This window comes from Oratosquilla oratoria, chromosome 25 (assembly GCF_046742065.1).
Source record: "Oratosquilla oratoria isolate Oo_2021 chromosome 25, ASM4674206v1, whole genome shotgun sequence".
NCBI lineage: Eukaryota > Metazoa > Arthropoda > Malacostraca > Stomatopoda > Squillidae > Oratosquilla > Oratosquilla oratoria.
The window spans coordinates 38,385,974-38,405,020 of record NC_134801.1 but is presented as its reverse complement, the minus strand read 5'-3'; the positions used below and the strand labels follow the sequence as shown (position 1 = coordinate 38,405,020).

The 19,047-nt window shown below is 39.2% G+C and overlaps 1 protein-coding gene across 2 annotated transcripts in view; it reads left to right on the top strand.

Annotated features, from left to right (window-relative positions):
• Positions 1-19,047, top strand: part of LOC143038916 (queuine tRNA-ribosyltransferase accessory subunit 2) — a 27,279-nt gene extending 8,232 nt beyond the window's left edge. For both annotated transcript variants that reach the window (XM_076208659.1, XM_076208660.1), the window contains exons 3-10: positions 810-932; positions 3,104-3,222; positions 5,012-5,168; positions 6,901-7,083; positions 8,713-8,873; positions 13,173-13,322; positions 18,043-18,168; positions 18,288-19,047. In XM_076208659.1, coding sequence (XP_076064774.1) covers positions 810-932; positions 3,104-3,222; positions 5,012-5,168; positions 6,901-7,083; positions 8,713-8,873; positions 13,173-13,322; positions 18,043-18,168; positions 18,288-18,408 — 1,140 coding nt within the window. In that variant the 3' untranslated portion in view covers positions 18,409-19,047. The remainder of the gene's footprint in view (positions 1-809; positions 933-3,103; positions 3,223-5,011; positions 5,169-6,900; positions 7,084-8,712; positions 8,874-13,172; positions 13,323-18,042; positions 18,169-18,287) is intronic.

Here is a 19,047-nt window from a genome sequence, read left to right as displayed (position 1 = left end):
TATGATACACATTTGCATACCTCTGCTGAGGATGCCTTTACTATTTACCTGTTTGTTTGTTATTCAACTATACCAATGCATTTATTTATGTATTTTAATTGTTATTTACATTGTTATAGTTTTAGTTTATTTTTAATATGATTTTTTTTTTTTTTTTTTTTTTTTTTTTTTTTATATCCGACCTAGATATGGATCAAAAGGTCTCCTGTCGGCATGCTTTGCCTTTGTAATCCTTTGTAATCCTTTGTAAGATATATTCTTTGGTGCCATCACCAATTTGGTGCTTGATGAACTATGGTCTGCCACTAATTCTGATTTGTCATGATGATCCAAATTTCATTTGCAGATAAAGATTTTGGAAGTTGTTAAAAAACAAAGTCAAGAAAATGAAGCTCTTTCCAGATATGTCCTAGATGCTGTTATTATATAGAGGACAAAACACATTCCCTTTCACTGCCATATGCTTACATAGGTATAGAACCATAGAGAAAAGTATGAAGGTATAAATGTATAGGTCTTCACTAAGAGCTCATTGGGTCCAACTGGTGGTTATTGCCAACAACTTGGAGACTTGGAATATGGTAATGCGAATCAGGCTGTATTTTTCCGTTTACATGTAATTTGCTTCAATATTGTATTACTGATCCCTTCTTATTTTATACCTTGATGTGTTATACTCAAGGTGTACTTCCACTGAACTTAGATTTTGATTTTGTTTAATCCTCTATAACCATACTCTGAGCTTTTTGTCTCACATGTCCTCCATAATGAAGATTTTTTACATTATTTAAAAGCTGTTGTCATTTCAGGATGCTCTACACTTGGTAGCTCCAAAGGACATACCCCTAAGTGTTCCTGGCCAACATTTTGTGGATCATATCAAGACCTTACAAGCATTTGAAAAGGGTGTTGCTAATTTTGCATCTCTGAAGGTAATTCACAAAATTATATGGCTTTGTTATTACAGAATCTTTGGTGTTTTTACTTGTAACATCTGATATTTGTATGTCTGAAATTTGCATCTCTCCATTTCAATTTTTGTTATTATTGTGCTTCATGTTTCTTTATTCCTATACTGGAGGATATAGGAGCTGTTTTGGGATACCCCCATGGACTCACATCAGTTAAAAATTTCTACTCCTAGAGGAATGATTATACTTTTATGCTATTCTCTTGAACCTGTCCTTTACCACTTCCATGATTCCACCTCTTTTGGATCCCCATGTGGTGGGGGAAAAGAAATCTTCCCCCGTGTTTCCCATGTGTGTTGTAAAAGGCAACTATGAAGGATGTAGTGATGGGACTGGGGATCCTTCAATCTGTTCTTTTTACAAAAAGTCAAGACATGAGGATCTTGGAGGGGGAATCCAACGTAAATCCTAGTAATTGAGTCGTGTGTGTAGTTGAGGTACAGATGAGAGTAAACAAGAAGAGAGCGGGAGTTTGTTTGTGAAAAGGAAGATGGATGTGTTGAAGTTGCCCAAAACAATAAGTGTCTCATGGTGGTTATTGGTCAACTATAGATTCAGGCTTGGCTTAGACCATCTTTTCTTCAAGTTCATACATCTCAGTGAAAGTATAAACTGTAATAAGAGAGATGAAACTTGTTAGGATGGAGAGAATATTTGTTTATCTTAGCAATGAAAGTTGGGTGCCAATAATAATAGGGCTTGCTCTCAGTGTGATAAGGGTCGGGGAGACTGTGAGGGAGGTGATGACTGTGTGTTACAAGTGATGTCCCTATTTGGTCTGTTTATGGGGAAGGGGAGGAGGCGAAGGCAACAGAGGCAGCGAGTTAGACTCACCATGTGATGCTCAGAGGTGATCTGAATTTTCGGTGTTCCATTCGGTCTTTATATACATGGGTCAGGTCATGATCTGTGCCCTTAATTGGTGCAAGGTCAAAGTTGATGCCTGGGAATTTGGATGCAGAATGTTCTCACATTGTTGAGTCACCAAGTATGGGGCATGCGTTCCTCAGAAGATTGTTGTCCATTTCACGTGGCCAGGCGAGGTGCTGGTTGAGTCATCACAGGGCCTGATGCTGGTACTGCACATGAGTTCCTCAAGGAACTATTGGCCATTCCAATGCAGCTTAGTCATAGAGGTTTGAACTCTTAGGCTGCTGGTCTAACCACATGCATTTCCTCAAAGAGGAGGCTTTGTCCCCTCTGTGAGCCTCAAGGAAGCTTTGGTTGATCTGATGCAGCTGGATAGATACAAGCATGTCCCATGGGACCTCTTGCAGATGAGCAAAGTCATGGGATGGGCCAGTAGATGAGGTGAGGAAGTGAGGAGGAGAAGTGAGGGCAACTTCCTAACAAAACCCAAGGTGTGCTCCAGCCTCACCAACATCATATAATTATTAACTGGAGTAATCTTTATGATGGCATGCTGTAGTCAGCTAGATACGCCAACAGCTACTCATGTGAGGTGGCTCCCATCTGTGTGGCCCAACCAGAAGTAGGTGTAACCCTTGCCATTGCCTGGTCTTTTATCTCCTGTCTAAGCTTACTGAGCTCTGCTGATGTAAAGAGTAGTCAATCATCGATTCTATTTTTCTCGTTGATTTCTTGTGTGGTACCTTATCAAATGCTTTTTGTAGGTCTAGATAGGCACAGTCTACCCATCCATCCCTCTCTTGTATTATTTCTATTAGTCTTGAATAGAAACATGGGTATGTGCCTTTTGACTTTGGCTACCTCCCTGGAAAGGGGAAAAAGACACTTGGTATATGGATAGGAATTCAAGGCAACAGTTGTAGTTATTATTGGCTAAAGTGAAACAAAATTAGTAATATATATGATTTACAGACTGAGTTCAAAGATATATTCTCAGAGATCCAAGGTAATGTTGAGAATGTCAGAGTCAGGCTGCTATTAAAACCAGATGCCACATTAGGATTTTTATATTTTAGCTAGTTCAACTCATTGTCCCAGGTCTATTTTGTAGGAGATCCATGGCTCTTAAGTAATCAGCAACAGTCATAACAGTCATTACCTATTCAGATGTATTCTATATGCAACAAAACCTTGAGCTGAGCAGAAGATCCAAAGGTTGGAGACAGATAGGCATTAGCATGTATTTTTTTTTTTTCTTTCAGACCCATGGAGTGTGTGTAACTCTTCAGGATGCATCCAAGAAGACACCAAGCGGCTACAATTATAAAGATGGAGTATCCACTTGGTCAACTGGTGGCCGTAATTTCATTTCTCCTGAAAAGTAAGTTATGTTGCATTTTGCCACTCTAAACAAGTATATATTTATCTTATTGTAAGGGTGGAGGTAAAATGTTGAGTGAGAGAAGCAAGTAAATGTTTTGAGGGAATGAATAGTATAATTAGAAATAGGTATTTGGGGATGGATACAAAGTGAAGACTATACAAAGGGGTGATTGTACCTGCAATACTGTATGGGGCAGGGACTTGGAATGTATGTGTTTGAGAAGTATGGTGGTGGTTATAAATATGAATAGAGTGAAAATTTAGATGAGAAAAATATGTGGGTTAGAAAGGGAGCTTGTAGATAGGGATGATGAAAGAATACTGGGATGGTTTGGGTATGTGGACGGAATGACCGTAGAAGACAGAGGTGGATGGAATGAACTTGAGAGGAAGACCAAGAAAGAGATGGATAGATGGGGTGAAGGGGACTGTGAGTAAACGAGGAATGTGTTAAACAGGGAAGGGAGAAGGCAAGAGAGGAAGGAGGTTCACATAAGGGGCTGAGGAGGGAGGGTCACCATCTAGATGAAGTTGTGGGACCAGTTTAGGCTGTTGGGTCCTTCTGTGGATGTGCTATGTCTTGCTACATTGCTTCTGACTCAAGCAGTGGCTGAGGGGCCGGGATGAACCTTCAACCACAGTGAGCTAGGATAAAAGGGAAACAAGTGGATGTGGGATAGGTGGAGATTGGGTGTATGCCTTGTTTGTCTACTTCCCTTTTAAAAAAAAAAGGAAGAAGCCTTTTGGTATATAGATAAATAGAATTCACTTAATTGTAATATACAGGAATAGAGATATGCTTGTGGGGATTCATCAGTTTTTTTTTCCATAGATCAAACTTGGTTTCAACTTCATTTACAATGGCATCACCTTGTAGATTATTCTATCTATATACTAAAGGCTTTTTCCCCCATATAAGGGAGGTAGCCAAGTCAAAAGGCATGTACCCACCACCCTTTCCTCCCTCTCATGTTAGCTCCTCATGGATGACAGGTCATCCCTGTATCCCACCCACTGCTCTGGATCAGAAACAATGTAGCAAGACACAGCACATCTACAGCAAGGTTGCTTCACTTAGTTGGCAACCCCCCCCCTCTCTGTCCCTTCATATAGAAGAGGAGAAGATGGGACAGAAATCCCTTTGGGGTGTGTCAAAACATCATTTACACATTACCAATCTCTACTTGACCACCTTCCCCAACCCCCTCTCTTTCTTGCATTACAGTATCACCATGATAATAATTGCAATGTAAATTATTGATTCCCATTATTTCTAACAACAAAGATCCCTTTTCCTCTTATAAGAAAGGTACATACATACATATATATACCAAGGCTTTTTCACAAGGGAGGTAGCCAAAAAGGAAAAGACATAAAATCATCCCCACCCATTCCATCCCTGAATACACTCCACACCCCTCCACCCTCCCTCTTATCTTATAAGAAAGGTGATTGAGTAAAAGTACATACACATATCTATGAAAATAGTCTCATTAACCCCCTACTAACTTGTTTATTATAACTTATTTACCTCTTGTGACAAGTTACATAATTAGATGCCCAACTTTTTATACAAGTTTGAATCTTGATGCTCTTGATCCTTTATAACAGCCATATGGAAAATTGGAAAATGCATTCAAATAATGTATTTCTTTGAATGATTTGTTTAGTATTAATTGATATTTTAGTTCTTCAGTGAATGTGGTATTCTTGATTAGAATATATAATTATTACATTTATCACATATTTATGTTAATTTATTTCCTGTTTTGATATCTTTTTACAAGGTATATAGAACTTGTTGAAGCAATGTGTCCTGACTGGTATGAGGCATTAAATGATGCTGATACTGAAGTGGGTTCAAGCAAGAAAAGAGTTCAGAAATCTACCATCCATTCAACGTATTTCCTAGATGAATGCATTGATCATCATGGAAAGTCAAAAGTAAACTTATCCTACATTTTAATTTCATACTTTATTAATGCTGTAATGGTTTATTTTACATTTGCTAATGTGGATGTTGTACTTACACTAAATAAAAGTAAATATACATACATACATACATACATATATACATACACACATACATACATACATACATATACCAAAGGGTTTTCCCCCCTTACAAGGGAGGTAGCCAAAAAAGAAAGGCATAAAATCCACTCCCACCCATTCCATCCCCACATACTCCACTCCCATCTACTTCCCTCCCTCTCTCTTATCTTAGCTCCTCCTGGATGAGAGGTCACCCCTGTATCTCGCCCACTGCCCTGGGTCAGAAGCAGTGTTGCAAGACACAGGACATCCACAGCAAAGTCGCTTCATTAAATTGGCAACCCCCCTCTCACCATCCCAGATATGGAAAAGACGGGGAGAAATCCCTTTGGGCTGTGTCAATTTATTTTTCACACATACTCCCTCACTCCCCATCCCCCACCTCCCTTTCATGCATCACAGCATCATCCATACACAACCATTCTCCATTCACCCTTATCTTCTCTCTTCTTCTGGCCTTCATCAGCAGACATTCCCCTCTTTCCCAATACCCCATTTACCTCATCCATCCATCTTATCCTTGGTTGCCCCCTCATGTTCACTCCATCTAGTTATGCCTTCAACAACTCTTTTATTAATATTTCTTCACTCGTTCTTTCCATGTATCCAAACTATCCCGATACTCCTTCATCAACCGTATCTCCCATCTCCCTTTCCACCCATTTTCCTCCTCACCTCCTCATTTCTCACTCCATCCAGCCTAGTAGTCCCTATCATACTTCTGAGGCATCTCATATCAAACACATTCAAACTCCTCCTCTTTTCCTCTCTTATGTTCCATGTTTCTGCCCCATACAGTGCTGTCGGCACAATCACTCCTTTGTACACTCTCCTCATAGCATCAATTCCAAATGTCTATTTCTCATTACTCTTTATAATCCTCCAAGGCATTTACTTGCTTCTTTCAGTCTACATTCTACCTCCGCCTCCACTCCTCCCTTTCCCACCACATTTGCACCCAAGTATCTAAAACTATCCACTTCCTCCAGTCTCTCTCCTTTAATACTCACTTCCAGGCTGCTGCCACTTTCTCCCCTTGTACATATCACCTTACTTTTACCCACATTTATCTTCAACTTCCTCCTTTCACACACCTTCCCAAACTCCGTCAATAACCTCCTCAATCCCTCCTCTGATCCTGCTACAAGTGCAGTGTTGTCAGTAAAAAACAACTGGCTTATCTCCCACTTTTCTCCATTTTCTTTAACCATCTCCAATCTCAGACTCATTACCCTTGCATTTACCTCTTGCACCACCCCATCCATGTATAAATTGAACAACCAGGGCAACATAACACATCCCTGACAAAGTCCCATCTTTACCTCAAACCACTCACTCTCCCCATTTCTGATTCTAATACAAGCTCTACTTCACTGCTCTTAAAAGCTTTCCTTCTATCCCATATATCTGCAATACCTTCCACAGTGTTTTCCTGTCTACCCTGTCATAAGCCTTTTCCAAGTGGAACTATACAGGCACTCCTCCAGTCCTCTGGCACTCTATCCTCTCTTAAATAACCTCACCAGCCACTCCACCATCACTGTACCTTCTTCTTTTTTTAGACATTGTGCATGACACCCATATGTATGATATATATATATATATATGTTAAAATTTTCAGGATCTGAATGGTACTTCCCTATTTTCACCCCTCTTAGGGGGTTATTCACTAAGAGAGAGGAAAAACTGGGCTGAGGCAGTGAAGGAAAAGGCTGTGGAAGGATTCAGTCTCCTGGGCTTGCATACAAATGGGCCTGATACTGCCACTCTTCTTCCACCTGTAGATCTTGTGGAAGCATCTCTAGTATGTACTATTTGTAGTTATGTGATAAAAGTTATGGATTTATGTTAATTTAAAAGTGGTGAAGGAAGGAAATAATTGTCTGGTTGCAATGAAATATATCATAACTAATAGTAAAATAATAATAGGGGGCTTTGGGGAAGAGGGGAATGTCTGTTGAGGAAGGATGGGAGAGGACAGAAGACAGGGGTGAATGGAGAATGGTTGTATATGGATGATGTAGTGATGCATGAGGTGGAATCGGGAGTGAGGTAGTTTGTGTGACAAATATTTTACGCAGCCCAAAGGGATTTCTCCCCGTCTTCTCTTTTTCTGCATGGGAGGACGGAGGGGGGGGGGGTACTGATTTAATGAAGCGGCCTTGCTGTGGATGGGCTGTGTCTTGCGACACTGCCTCTGACCCAGGGCAGTGGACAAGGTGCATGGATGACCCATCATCCAGGAGGTGCTAAATAAGAGGGAGGGTGGAGGGAGGTGGAGTGTATTTAGGGATGGAATGGGTGGGAATGGTTTTATGCCTTTTTCTTTTTGGCTACCTCCCTTGTAAGGGGGAAAAAGCCTTGATATATGTATGTATGTATGTATGTAATAGTGTGAATGCATTTTCTATGCAGATGTATGGTGTAAAATTGCTGAAAAGGATAAAGAGAAAGAGTACCAGAAGCAGAAAGAAGTGTGGAAGTTAATGAGAGATGAAGAGTAACAAGATTAGAAGAATGGGTATGTTTCATGTAGGAAGTGATAATGTGTGCAGAGATGGTTTGTGGGATCAAGAGAATGGGAGGGAATAGGAGTGGTAATGAATGGTGGGGATAGAGAAATTTAAACGATGGTAAAAGAGAAGAAGTAAGTATATGAGGATTGATTGCTTGGTAGAACTAGGGAAGCATGTGAGAAATACAAAATGAAGACAGGTTCAAAGGAACAGCCTAAAGGAGGGACAGTTATAGTATAAAGGTATCATCATTCCTGTATGAGTAGAGATTCTTAAACTCTAATACAAACAAATGATGTGTGTTTCTGGTTCATAGGAGACCCCTAAAACAGTCCCTAATGTGTTGGTTGTATGTTTAGTATGTTTATTTTCTTGTTGGTTTTCACTGTTAGATCTTTGAAATGTGGACTGAAGGTCATGTGAATATCCAAATCAAGGCCTAGGATATTGAGGTTCTTTTCCAGTGGAAGGGTTTTACCATTCACATTTACTAGTGGGTGTTTGTTTAATTCATAGTTGTCTGCACATGAATTGTTATGTGTAAATTAGAATTACGAAAACTAAATTTCAAAAGAAATTAGACTATAAACAAAACTAGGACTAAGCATTAGAATATCAAATGTCACTACACTGTGTATTCACTGTGCACAGATTAAGATAATACATACATACATACATACATATAACAAAAGCTTTTTCCCCCTTACAGCTGAACCAAAGTTGACAGAACATGAAGTGCACCAACTAAATACCTAGCTAATATAGATGCAAATCCTTATTCTTTATACCTTGTGTCTAGGTGGGATATAGTGATAATGTGGCAACAAAATTGTGATTGTTTATAATTATGAATTTTTGTTATGAGATTTTCTTGTTCTTTTTTTAACTTTCCTTTATTTTTATATTTAATTTTACAGAACCCTATTCCTAAGGACAAACCTGTACAAGCTTTTGGTGCTTGGAATCCCCTTGCTGTTTTATCATTGGTTGAGTGTGGAATTGATATATTTGACTCATCCTTTCCACACATCATAACAGAAAAGAAAGGAGCTCTTATTTTTCCCAATAAAATAGAAAGGTAAGTTTAAAAAAAATGCCCTGTATTAAAACTAGTTAATGTCATTATAGATGATTCCAAGTTTCTGAATGATATATCTCTTATTTTTTCACCTTTGGTGTCTTAGCTTATGAATAAGGGTTGCTGGCCCATCTGCTATGGGTGGATCAGCTAACTCAGAACCAGAGGATGGTGAAGACCTGGAGATGATATTGTCTTCTTTCATTTGTTAATTTTGTCTTTTATTTAGTTATATTTTTATGTTTTTATTTATCTTTTATTGATATATCTATCTGTCTATTTATCTGTCTATATACCTATATACCAAGGAATACTTCCCTATCTTAACGGAGGTAGGCAGCTAGGGCTTGCACCTACTTCCACCCAATTCCACTTGCATCTGTCACCTGTTTTTTACCCTCTCATATTAGCTCCTCATGAATGAAGGATCATCACTTTTTTCCTCCCACTGCCAAGATCAGAAACAATGCAGCAAGACACAGCACATCCACATCAGGGCCAGCCACTTCATTTACCCTTCCTCCTCATACCCTCATGGGAGAAATAGGAAAGACAATGAGAAATCCTTTTGGGCTGCATTGAATTATTGTCCATTCATGAACATTCCACACTCACACCTATCCCCTGACCTCTCTCTTTCCTGCTCAACAGACATTCCCCTTTTTGGTCCTAACCCCTTTTACCCCGTCCATCCATCTCATTTTTTTGTCTTTCCCTCAAGTTCATTTGATCCACCTCTGCTTTCCACACTTTTTTGCTAATCTTTCCTCATTCTTTCAATGTGCCCAAACCATCCCAATAATCTTTCATCAGCCCTATATGCCAGCTCCCTTGCTACCCCTGCTCTCCTGCTCGCCTCTTCATTTCTCACCCTATCCTTGTGATCCTAATTACATAAAACTATCCACTCCCTCTAATTTCTCTCCTCTAAGACTTACCTCCAATTCACTACCACCCTGACCCCAGGTACATCTTTTCATCTTGCTTTTATCCACATTTATTTTCAACTTAATTTATCACATACCCTCCGAAACTACAACACCAACTTCCTTAGACCCTCCTCTGATCTCGCTACAGGCACAGTGTCATTAGTATCATTGTGTATATTTTTCCATGAAGTTTTATGTATATTTGAGTTGAATGTATAGTTGTGGCATGGTTGTGTGATGTTACTGTGGTTGTTCAAAGCATGTGATAAAGAGAGTAATTACAAAAGAGTTAGGCAGAAGTTTAGAGCTAATAGATGAGAATGGCCAGATCAATCAATCCCCTGATATAGGTATCTCTCACAGGAGACCCACAGCTCCTAGGTAACTGGCAACAACCACCAGATTGGCCCACAAGTCACTTGAAAAAGATGTATTGTGATATTGGCTAGGTAAGGCTATAGTAGGGCAGTGTAGGATAAGGTATTTGGTGTCTTCAGTGTGGTGATTGCATCTGGGGCAATTTGCTTTTGTGTCCAGGCTTATTCTCTATTGGTACTGTTCTGATATTTTGAATCTGGATAGCAGCCTAAACATGGGGAAAAGAATTCTTCTATTATGTCTCCCATGCATATAATAAAAACTGACTAAATGGGATAGAGTGATTAGGGATCCTACACTCCGTATGTTCCTCCTATAAAAAGTCAAGACATAAGAGGATCTGGGAGGAGTAATTAAACCAGAATCCAAGTAATTGGGTGGTTGAATGTGAATGGTTGTGATACAGATGAGAGTAAAGACAAGAGATTAGTGATTTGTGAGAAGGAGAATGGATATGGTAAGGAGGGTGTCAGAAATGATGAGTGGGTGAGGGAGGGGAGGAGTGGCTCTGTGGTAAGTAATGAGATTGGAAATTTTTTGATGAAGTCAAGGGAAGTGCCATTGAATATAATGTGGGTGAAGGTGAAATTGGGATGGAAGATATGGGTTTTTGGGAGTACATATGGTCTTGGTAGTGAGAAAAGTGAAGATGAAAGGTAGGCTTTTTAGATTTATTTGAGTGCATAGAGAGTTTTGGAAGGAATGTAGATAGTGATGTTGGAGAACCTCTATGTTAGAGCAGGAGATGAACCAACAGATAGAGTAGTAGGGAGGTTTGGGGTGTTAGGTAAGAATTGTAGAGGAGAGATAGTATTGGGGATATGTTTAGAAAGTGAGTTGATGATAGTGAACACAATGTTTAAGATAATCATGTATAAGTATACATGGGAAAGGGTGGTGTAAGAAAGTGTGATTGATAGGGCTTTAGTGAACTATGTAATGGTGTTCAAAGAGAGGATTGAAAGAGCTCTAGATGTTCAAATGTTTTCAGGGGAGAGAATTGGGGAATTATGAGATCAATTTTTGATAGAAAGGAAATTGAGATTGAAGGAAAAATAGAATAGGATGAAAAGGGAAGGAGGTAGAGAAATACATACATATACCAAAGGCTTTTTCCCCCTCACATGGAGGGTCGCCAAAAAGAAAAAGGCATAGAAACCACTCCCACCCATTCCATTTCCAATATATTCCACTCCCCTCCACCCTCCTCCCTCCTCCTTCCCTCTTATCTTGGCACCTCCTGGATGATGGGTCATCCTGCATCCTGTCCACTGCCCTGGGTGAGAAGCAGTGTCGCAAGACACAGCACATCCACAGCAAGGCCGCCTCATAAATTTGGCGACCCCCCTCTCCGTCCCCTCATGCAGAAAAGGAGAAGACAGGGAGAAATCCCTTCGGGCTGCATCAAAATGGTAGAGAAATACTGAGAATAAAGAAATTAAATGAGTATAAAGAGAAAAAATACCTGGAGAAGCTGAGAGAAATGTGGGAGGTAGTGAGAGATAAAGGGGAAACAGGAGTAGAAGAATGGATGTGTTTCAAGGAGGAAGTGTTGAAGTGGACAAAGATGGTTGCAATGAAGAGGATGGGAGGAAAAAGACAGAGAGGCAGCAAGTGTTGGGATGAAGAGTTGACTACAGTGGTGAAAGAGAAGAAGTGTGTATGAGAATTGGTGGCAAGATGGAGAGCCAAGTTCCCTATTAAGACCCTTAAACCCCCTCACCTCCATTAGGAGAGCCCAGAAGGGCTTACACTTGATCTCTGGACTGGGCACAAGATCTTTCTCTATTACTTACCATTTACAGAAAATGAAAGGGATAGAAGTCGTAGATAGAGATGATTTATTAAAGTGGGACAAGAGAAAAACAAGAGGACATGAAAGGAAACTCAAAAAGGATATTTATAGAAGAGATCTGAAAAAGAATAGCTTCCCACACAGAGTAATGGATATCTGGAATAAATTGGATGAGGCAACAGTGTGTGCAAATACTATACAAGAATTTAAGAACAAACTTGATGCTGAAAGATACAAAGATGGGTCACTACAAACATAGCTCAACTATATTTCTTACATCTTTTCACACATGGAGATCTGACAACTGGCAGCTGTTCCCTTTCTTCTACTACTTCCAGCTAGTGACAGAAATGGTTCCACACCAATACAACCCATATTACAGTCCTAAGTTTCTTCCAAGAGTGATCTGTGGGAGGGCACAAGGACTTTAGCCAGCTGCTGTGGGACTTCAAGTTTTCCACTCACTAAAACTTGGGTCACCAATTTTGCATATTATAATCTTCAGCAAACTATCTTTGAATTTATTCTACAATATAGAGATTATAGACAATCAATTTAACAATAGAGTACCACATGATGTAGGCAAATATCCTCCAATTGACACTGTCTGTCCCAGTTAAGCGTCAGTATCCTTTTTTGAGTCAGGTTATTCCATGTTATTGTAGATAACAAAGGCCCAAGGGAATAGGGGTGGGGTGGGGGTAGCTGAGTCAAAGTATGAACCCCCCCCATTGTAATCAAAATCAATTCATCCAGCTCTCATCCTAGCACCATTGGGATGAAAGGTGCTGGAAAATACTTTTGTTTTATAAGTAAAAAGCAGAATGTTTGAATGGGTTTTAATTATATAGTTTATAGTGTAACTTCACTTTTGTAAGACTTCATTCAGGTAACCATCCAGCATTAACACCATACCAACACCAAAGAGGCCTGTTCACCTAAACACTGTCCCAGATGCAATCATCACACAAAGAGAAACAAACATTTCACCTTATACTGCTCCACTCTAGCCATACCTAGACAATAACACAGTATTCTTCCCAAGTGGCAAGCTCTTATGATTCTCAATTTAGAGAGACCTTGAGGCAATGAATTGACTGATTGAAAGTTCTTATTTTTGTGTACTTAGTATTCACACAGATACACCTAGTGTAATTAATAAATATAACTTCATGTTGATATGCATTTGTCTTTCAGTGACAGCAGTCTCAAACATCAGACTAAAAAGCTGCGGGTAGCTGAAGAAGATGAATCCGTTTGCAGTGCTGAAAATGAACAGAAAGATGCAGTTTCAGATGGCAAATGTATCGAAAAAATAAGATTTGATATTTGTTTAGAAGACAAAAGGTAAAAGATGAAGAAAATGGTTCCAGGTTTTTTCTGTTTATTAGATAACTTATTTGATTTGATTTGATTTCATTTATTTTATCTATTTGATTGGAAAGACCAGTAGTTTTGCATGGACTTGGAGAAGGCAAATGATAGGGTTGACTTAGAAAACTTGTATAGGTTATATATATATATATATACACTAAGGGTTTTTCCCCCTTACAAGGGAGGTAACCAAAGTCAAAAGGCATAATTCCACTCCTACCCATTTCATCCCCACCCATGTAGGTACACATAAAGTAGTGAAGAAGTGTGACAAATGCAATCAGAAGTTCTTACATAAGTACACCCACTCCTCGTTTAACGACCTACTCGGTTAACGACAACTCGGAGTAACGACGGGCTTTATGACAGACGTTTAACGTAAATCTCCCGAAGTTACGACGTCGTGTACGATAATTAAGTTGGCTGAGGCAAATTTGTATGATGTTATAAATGAACTTGTACGGTGGATATTAGCTGTGAGGTAAAGTGTTCTGAAGCTTAGGTCTACATTACCATCCTGCAAGCTGGAAAAACTACCTGGGGTACAATATATACCGGTAGTGGTAAATTTTTAGTTTCGACCAAGGGCGCAATATAGCAATAGAAAATTAATTATTAATTTTGTAAATTATAATGTATCAATGTAACATGCAATTTTGTGAGCGGAAATAAAAAAAAGGTACTAAAACAAATTTCGTAAGTAACGAAGTCATGTCGGACGAATGGTACACCATGTTTGTTATGATAGATGCTGATGTCGAGGAAATGAAAGGATGATAAATTCGCCTAACCTAAACTAAACTAATCTAACCTGTGTTTGATAAATCATTACCTGCAAATTAAATGTCATTCGGCTCGTCCTCGTTGTCGTCGTCGTGAGAGACGTTGGCAGACGACAAGATGGCGTCCCGATCCTATGCTTCCGACTTCGTTCATTAGCATATTTTCTTGTAGCATGGTATTTTTTACTTTCATTTCTGCCCACAAAATTGCATATTACGTTGATACATTTTAATTTACAAAATTAATAATTAATTTTCTATTGCTATATTGCGCCCATGGTTGAAACTAAAAAAACACCCCGGTATTCAATATGGAATGTCAGCATACGCGGATTTGGTCATATACGGTCATTTTGGGAACATAACCACCGTAAAAAACAGTAAATAAAGCTTTAATGTACTGTATAAAAGAGGGAAATACACGAAAATAAAGATACATGTATTGCTGGACATTGTACATACAGTACATGTACGTATATGTATACACTTTCGCTTAACGACCAATTTGGTTAACGACGGCGCGCTGGACCCAATTGTCGTCGTTAAACGAGGAGTGGTTGTAGTAGGCCATGTATGAGAGTTGGGAATGGAGAAAGTGAATGGGGTTAGGCAAATATGGGGCTTTATTAGAGTTGTATGATGTTGCCATGGTTATTCAGTGTAATTGATTAAATATGGTAAATACTGAGCTTAGGCAGAGAAAACACCATTTTATGATGAAACTTTTATTGATTGTACAATGTTTCACTTGTTGGACCTTTTACAGACTGCATTTGAAAAAGCTCCTTTTATCAAAACATACAATTAATAAAGGATGAAATGTTTTCTCTGCCAGTAATAGTTATTGTTGCTTTATGAGTTTGCTGACTGGGAACCCACAGTTCCACTATAACTATTCCTCATGGTTGATGGATGTGCAGATACATTTTTCCAGTCCCATTAGGATGTTTAGATACATAAATGCTTACCTCCAGAAAAGGGGTTGCTGATGGAATTATCACTAGTAGGTCCATCTGGTCCCCCCTCAATAAGAAAAAAAAAAAAAAAGAGTGAGGAGAGGAGGGGAGGTCTAAATTTCCTTGCTTCTGTTTAAAATGAGTTAATGGGAAAGATGGGCAAAGTTTGGAAACATATATATATATATATATATATTATATATATATATATTTTTTTTCAAGTGTATTGAAAATATTCTTTCCAGATGCATTAAACACTTCAGTGCGAGTCAAATTTTTGTGTGCAGCATACCATATATACGATCCATCACACTACTTTCATTATAAGATATAGTCACTGCTGAATTACTTGTTCTCTTTTACATACATACATATACCAAAGGATTTTTCCCCCTTACACAGGGGGTAACCAAAAAGAAAAAGGAATAGAAACCACTCCCACCCATTCCATCCCCTACATACTCCTCCTTCCCTCTCATCTTTGCACCTCCTGGATGATGGGTCGTTCCTGCATCCTGCCCACTGCCCTGGGTCAGAAGCAGTGTCACAAGACACAGCACATCCACAGCAAGGCCACTTCATCAATTCGGCGACCCCCCCTCTCCGTCCCCTCATGCAGAAAAGGAGAAGACGGGGAGAAATCCCTTTGGGCTGCATCAAATTATTTCTCATACATACTTCCTCATCCCCCATGCCCCACCCACTCCCCCTCATGCATCACAGCATCATCCATACACAATCCCTCTCCATTCACTCCTATCTTCTGTCTTCTCCCATCCTTCCTCAAAAGACATTCCTCTCTTTCGTAATGCCCATTTTACACCATCCATCCATCTCATCCTAGGATGCCCACTCATATTCACTCCATCCACCTCTGCCTTCCACATCTCTTTTACTAATCTTTCTTCACTCATTCTTTCCATGTGTCCAAACCATCCTAATACTCTTTCATCAACCCTATCTCCCAACTCCCTTTCCACCCCTGTTCTCTTCCTCACCCCCTCATTTCGCATTGTATCCAGCCTAGTAATCCTTATCATACTTTTCAGACACCTCATCTCAAACACATTCAAACTCCTTCTCTCTTCTTCTCTTATGTTCCATGTTTCTGCCCCATACAGTGCTGTTGGCACAATCACTCCTTCATATAACCTCCTCTTAGCATCCATTCCCAGATGTCTATTTCTCATTACACTTTTTAATCCACCAAGGCATTTACTCGCTTCTCTCAATTTACATTCCACCTCCACCCCCACTCCTCCCTTTCCTGCCACATTCATACCCAAGTATCTAAAACTATCCACTTCCTCCAGTCTCTCTCCCTTAATGCTCACTTCCAGCCTGCTGTCACTCTCTCCCCTTCTACATCTCATCACCATACTTTTGCCCACATTTTCTTCAGCTTCCTTCTTTCACACACCTTCATAAACTCTGTCACTAACTTCCTCAATCCCTCCTCTGATCCTGCTACAAACACAGTGTCATCATCAAACAACTGGCTTATTTCCCACTTTTCTCCATTTTCGTTAACTATCTCCAACCCCTGACCCAACCCTTGCATTCACTTCTCGCACCACCCCACCCATATATATATTGAACAGCCAGGGCAACATAACACATTCCTGACAAAGCACCTTTACCTCAAACCATTCACTCTCTCCATTTCTAATCCTAACACAAGCTCTTCTATTCTTGTAAAAACTCTTAACTGCTTTTAACAGCTTTCCTCCCATCCTATATATCTGCAATACCTCCCACAGTGCCTTCCTGTCTACCCTGTCATAAGCCTTTTCCAAATCCATAAAAGCCCCAAAAACATCCTTACCTTTTCCTATAGCTTTCTCACATATCTGTCTTACCACAAAAATCTGATCTACACAACCCCTACCAGTCCTAAAACCACACTGTTCGTCTCCAATTACTTCCTCTGTTCCTCTCCTGATCCTCTCAATCAAGACCCTCCCATAAGCCTTCCCAACTACACTCAACAAGCTGATCCCTTTGAAACTACTACACTCACACTTGTCCCCCTTTCCCTGAGTAATAATAAACACAGAAAACATGATCAAATCAGTTCACAGAATCCGGGGATAACTCAGGTACATTGAAAAAAAAAAAAAAAAAAATGAAAATAGTATAATCAAGACGCCGATGCCGGGATCCTCATGTACCCATTCGTGCCTCATGATGTCTATGTAGGAGTCATTGAACTGAAGAGGCTAATGATTTTTTTTTAAGAACATGATGAACATGAAACATGAAAGAGTATTGGGATAGTTTGGACACATGGAAAGAATTAGTGAAGAAAAATTAGTAAAAGAAGTATGGAAGGCAGAAGTGGGGTGAACATGAGGGGGTGACCAAGGATGAGATGGATGGATGAGGTAAAAGGGGCATTGGGAAAGAGAGGAATGTCTGAGGAAAGAAGGGAGAAGACAGAAGATAGGGATTAGTGGAGAATGGTCATGCATGGATGATGCTGTGATGCATGGAAGGGAGTGAATGGGGATGGTGGGTTGAGGGAGTATGTGTGAATGATATTTTGACACAGCCTGAAGGGATTTCTCCTCACCTTCTCTTTGTCTGCATGAAGGGATGGAGAGGGGAGTCACCAATTAGATAAAGTGGCCTTGCTGTGGATGTGCCATGTCTTGTTGCATTGCTTCTAAATCAGGGCAGTGGGTGAGATGCAGGGATGACCCATCATCAAGGAGGAGCCAAGAAAAGAGGGAGGGAGGGGTGTAAATGGGAGTGGAGTATGTGGTGATGAAATAGGTGGGAATGGAATTATGTCTTTGACTTTGGCTACCTCCCTGGAAAGGGGGAAAAAGCCCTTGGTGTATGTATGTATATATTATTATTATTATGGATATTATTATTGTTGTTGTTGTTATTATATATTTTTTTTCAAAATTTCTGTAAAAAATTAATTTTGTGCCACATTATTTTTTTCAGTAACTTTTCAGTTCAAACACCAATTTTGGAAGACTGTACTTGTTACACTTGTAGTTCATTCTCACGATCATACATTCACCATCTTGTAAATGTGAATGAACTTCTGGGACCAGTGTTGTTAATGATGTAAGTAATCTTGTAGCTACATAATACAAGTATTTTTTTTCCTATAAGAGTGTCATGCATATTGAAAATATCATTTTATATTACTTGCACTTACTAGTATACTATCATATCTATTTCAGTCATAATTTGCACCATTGGCTTGAATTCTTCAAAAGTATTAGAGAAGCCATAAGGACAGATCGGTTATCAGAACTAAAGAATAGAATAGCAACTGCATCACCACAGTATTGTAAAGACTAAGAATAGGCAGAACTACAGAGAATATTATATTGATCACTTTATCTATAGTGTGACTTGGCTACCTCAGTTATAATGGAGAAGCCCTTGGTATATAGATAGATTTATAGTGTAATATAATATCCAGTAATGGATAGAGTACAGTACAGTAAAATATGATGTCACACTCGTTGAAGAGATGAAAATAATGTGATACTGCAAGAGTAAAAACAATCTTGACAAAGTGAAGTTGGCCTAGGAAATACAAACTAGTCAATTGCTTAATGAGAGCATATGCAACATTTGTAATACCAGACTCTATATGAGATTATCATGTAGCACTGTCAAACATAACCGATTGATAGATATTTTTAGATTAGTACAGCAAATTGTGTGATGTGAATGAATAATGTCAAATACAAGTAAAATGAAAAGAAGCAGAACATGTTATCTCTCTATTTTTTCATTCAGGAATATTTTAGTTATTTCATACAAGCTTTTAGTGATACAGGATTGAACAGAATGGATTCTTTTGATACTGCTGCCATATACAATGTATATATTTTTTCATATGTACAAATTAAGTGATTTTGTCATATGGAAATTCAAATTGAATCATTCCATAGTTGGCAGTTTATTCCAATAAAGAGATTTGAAGATAGA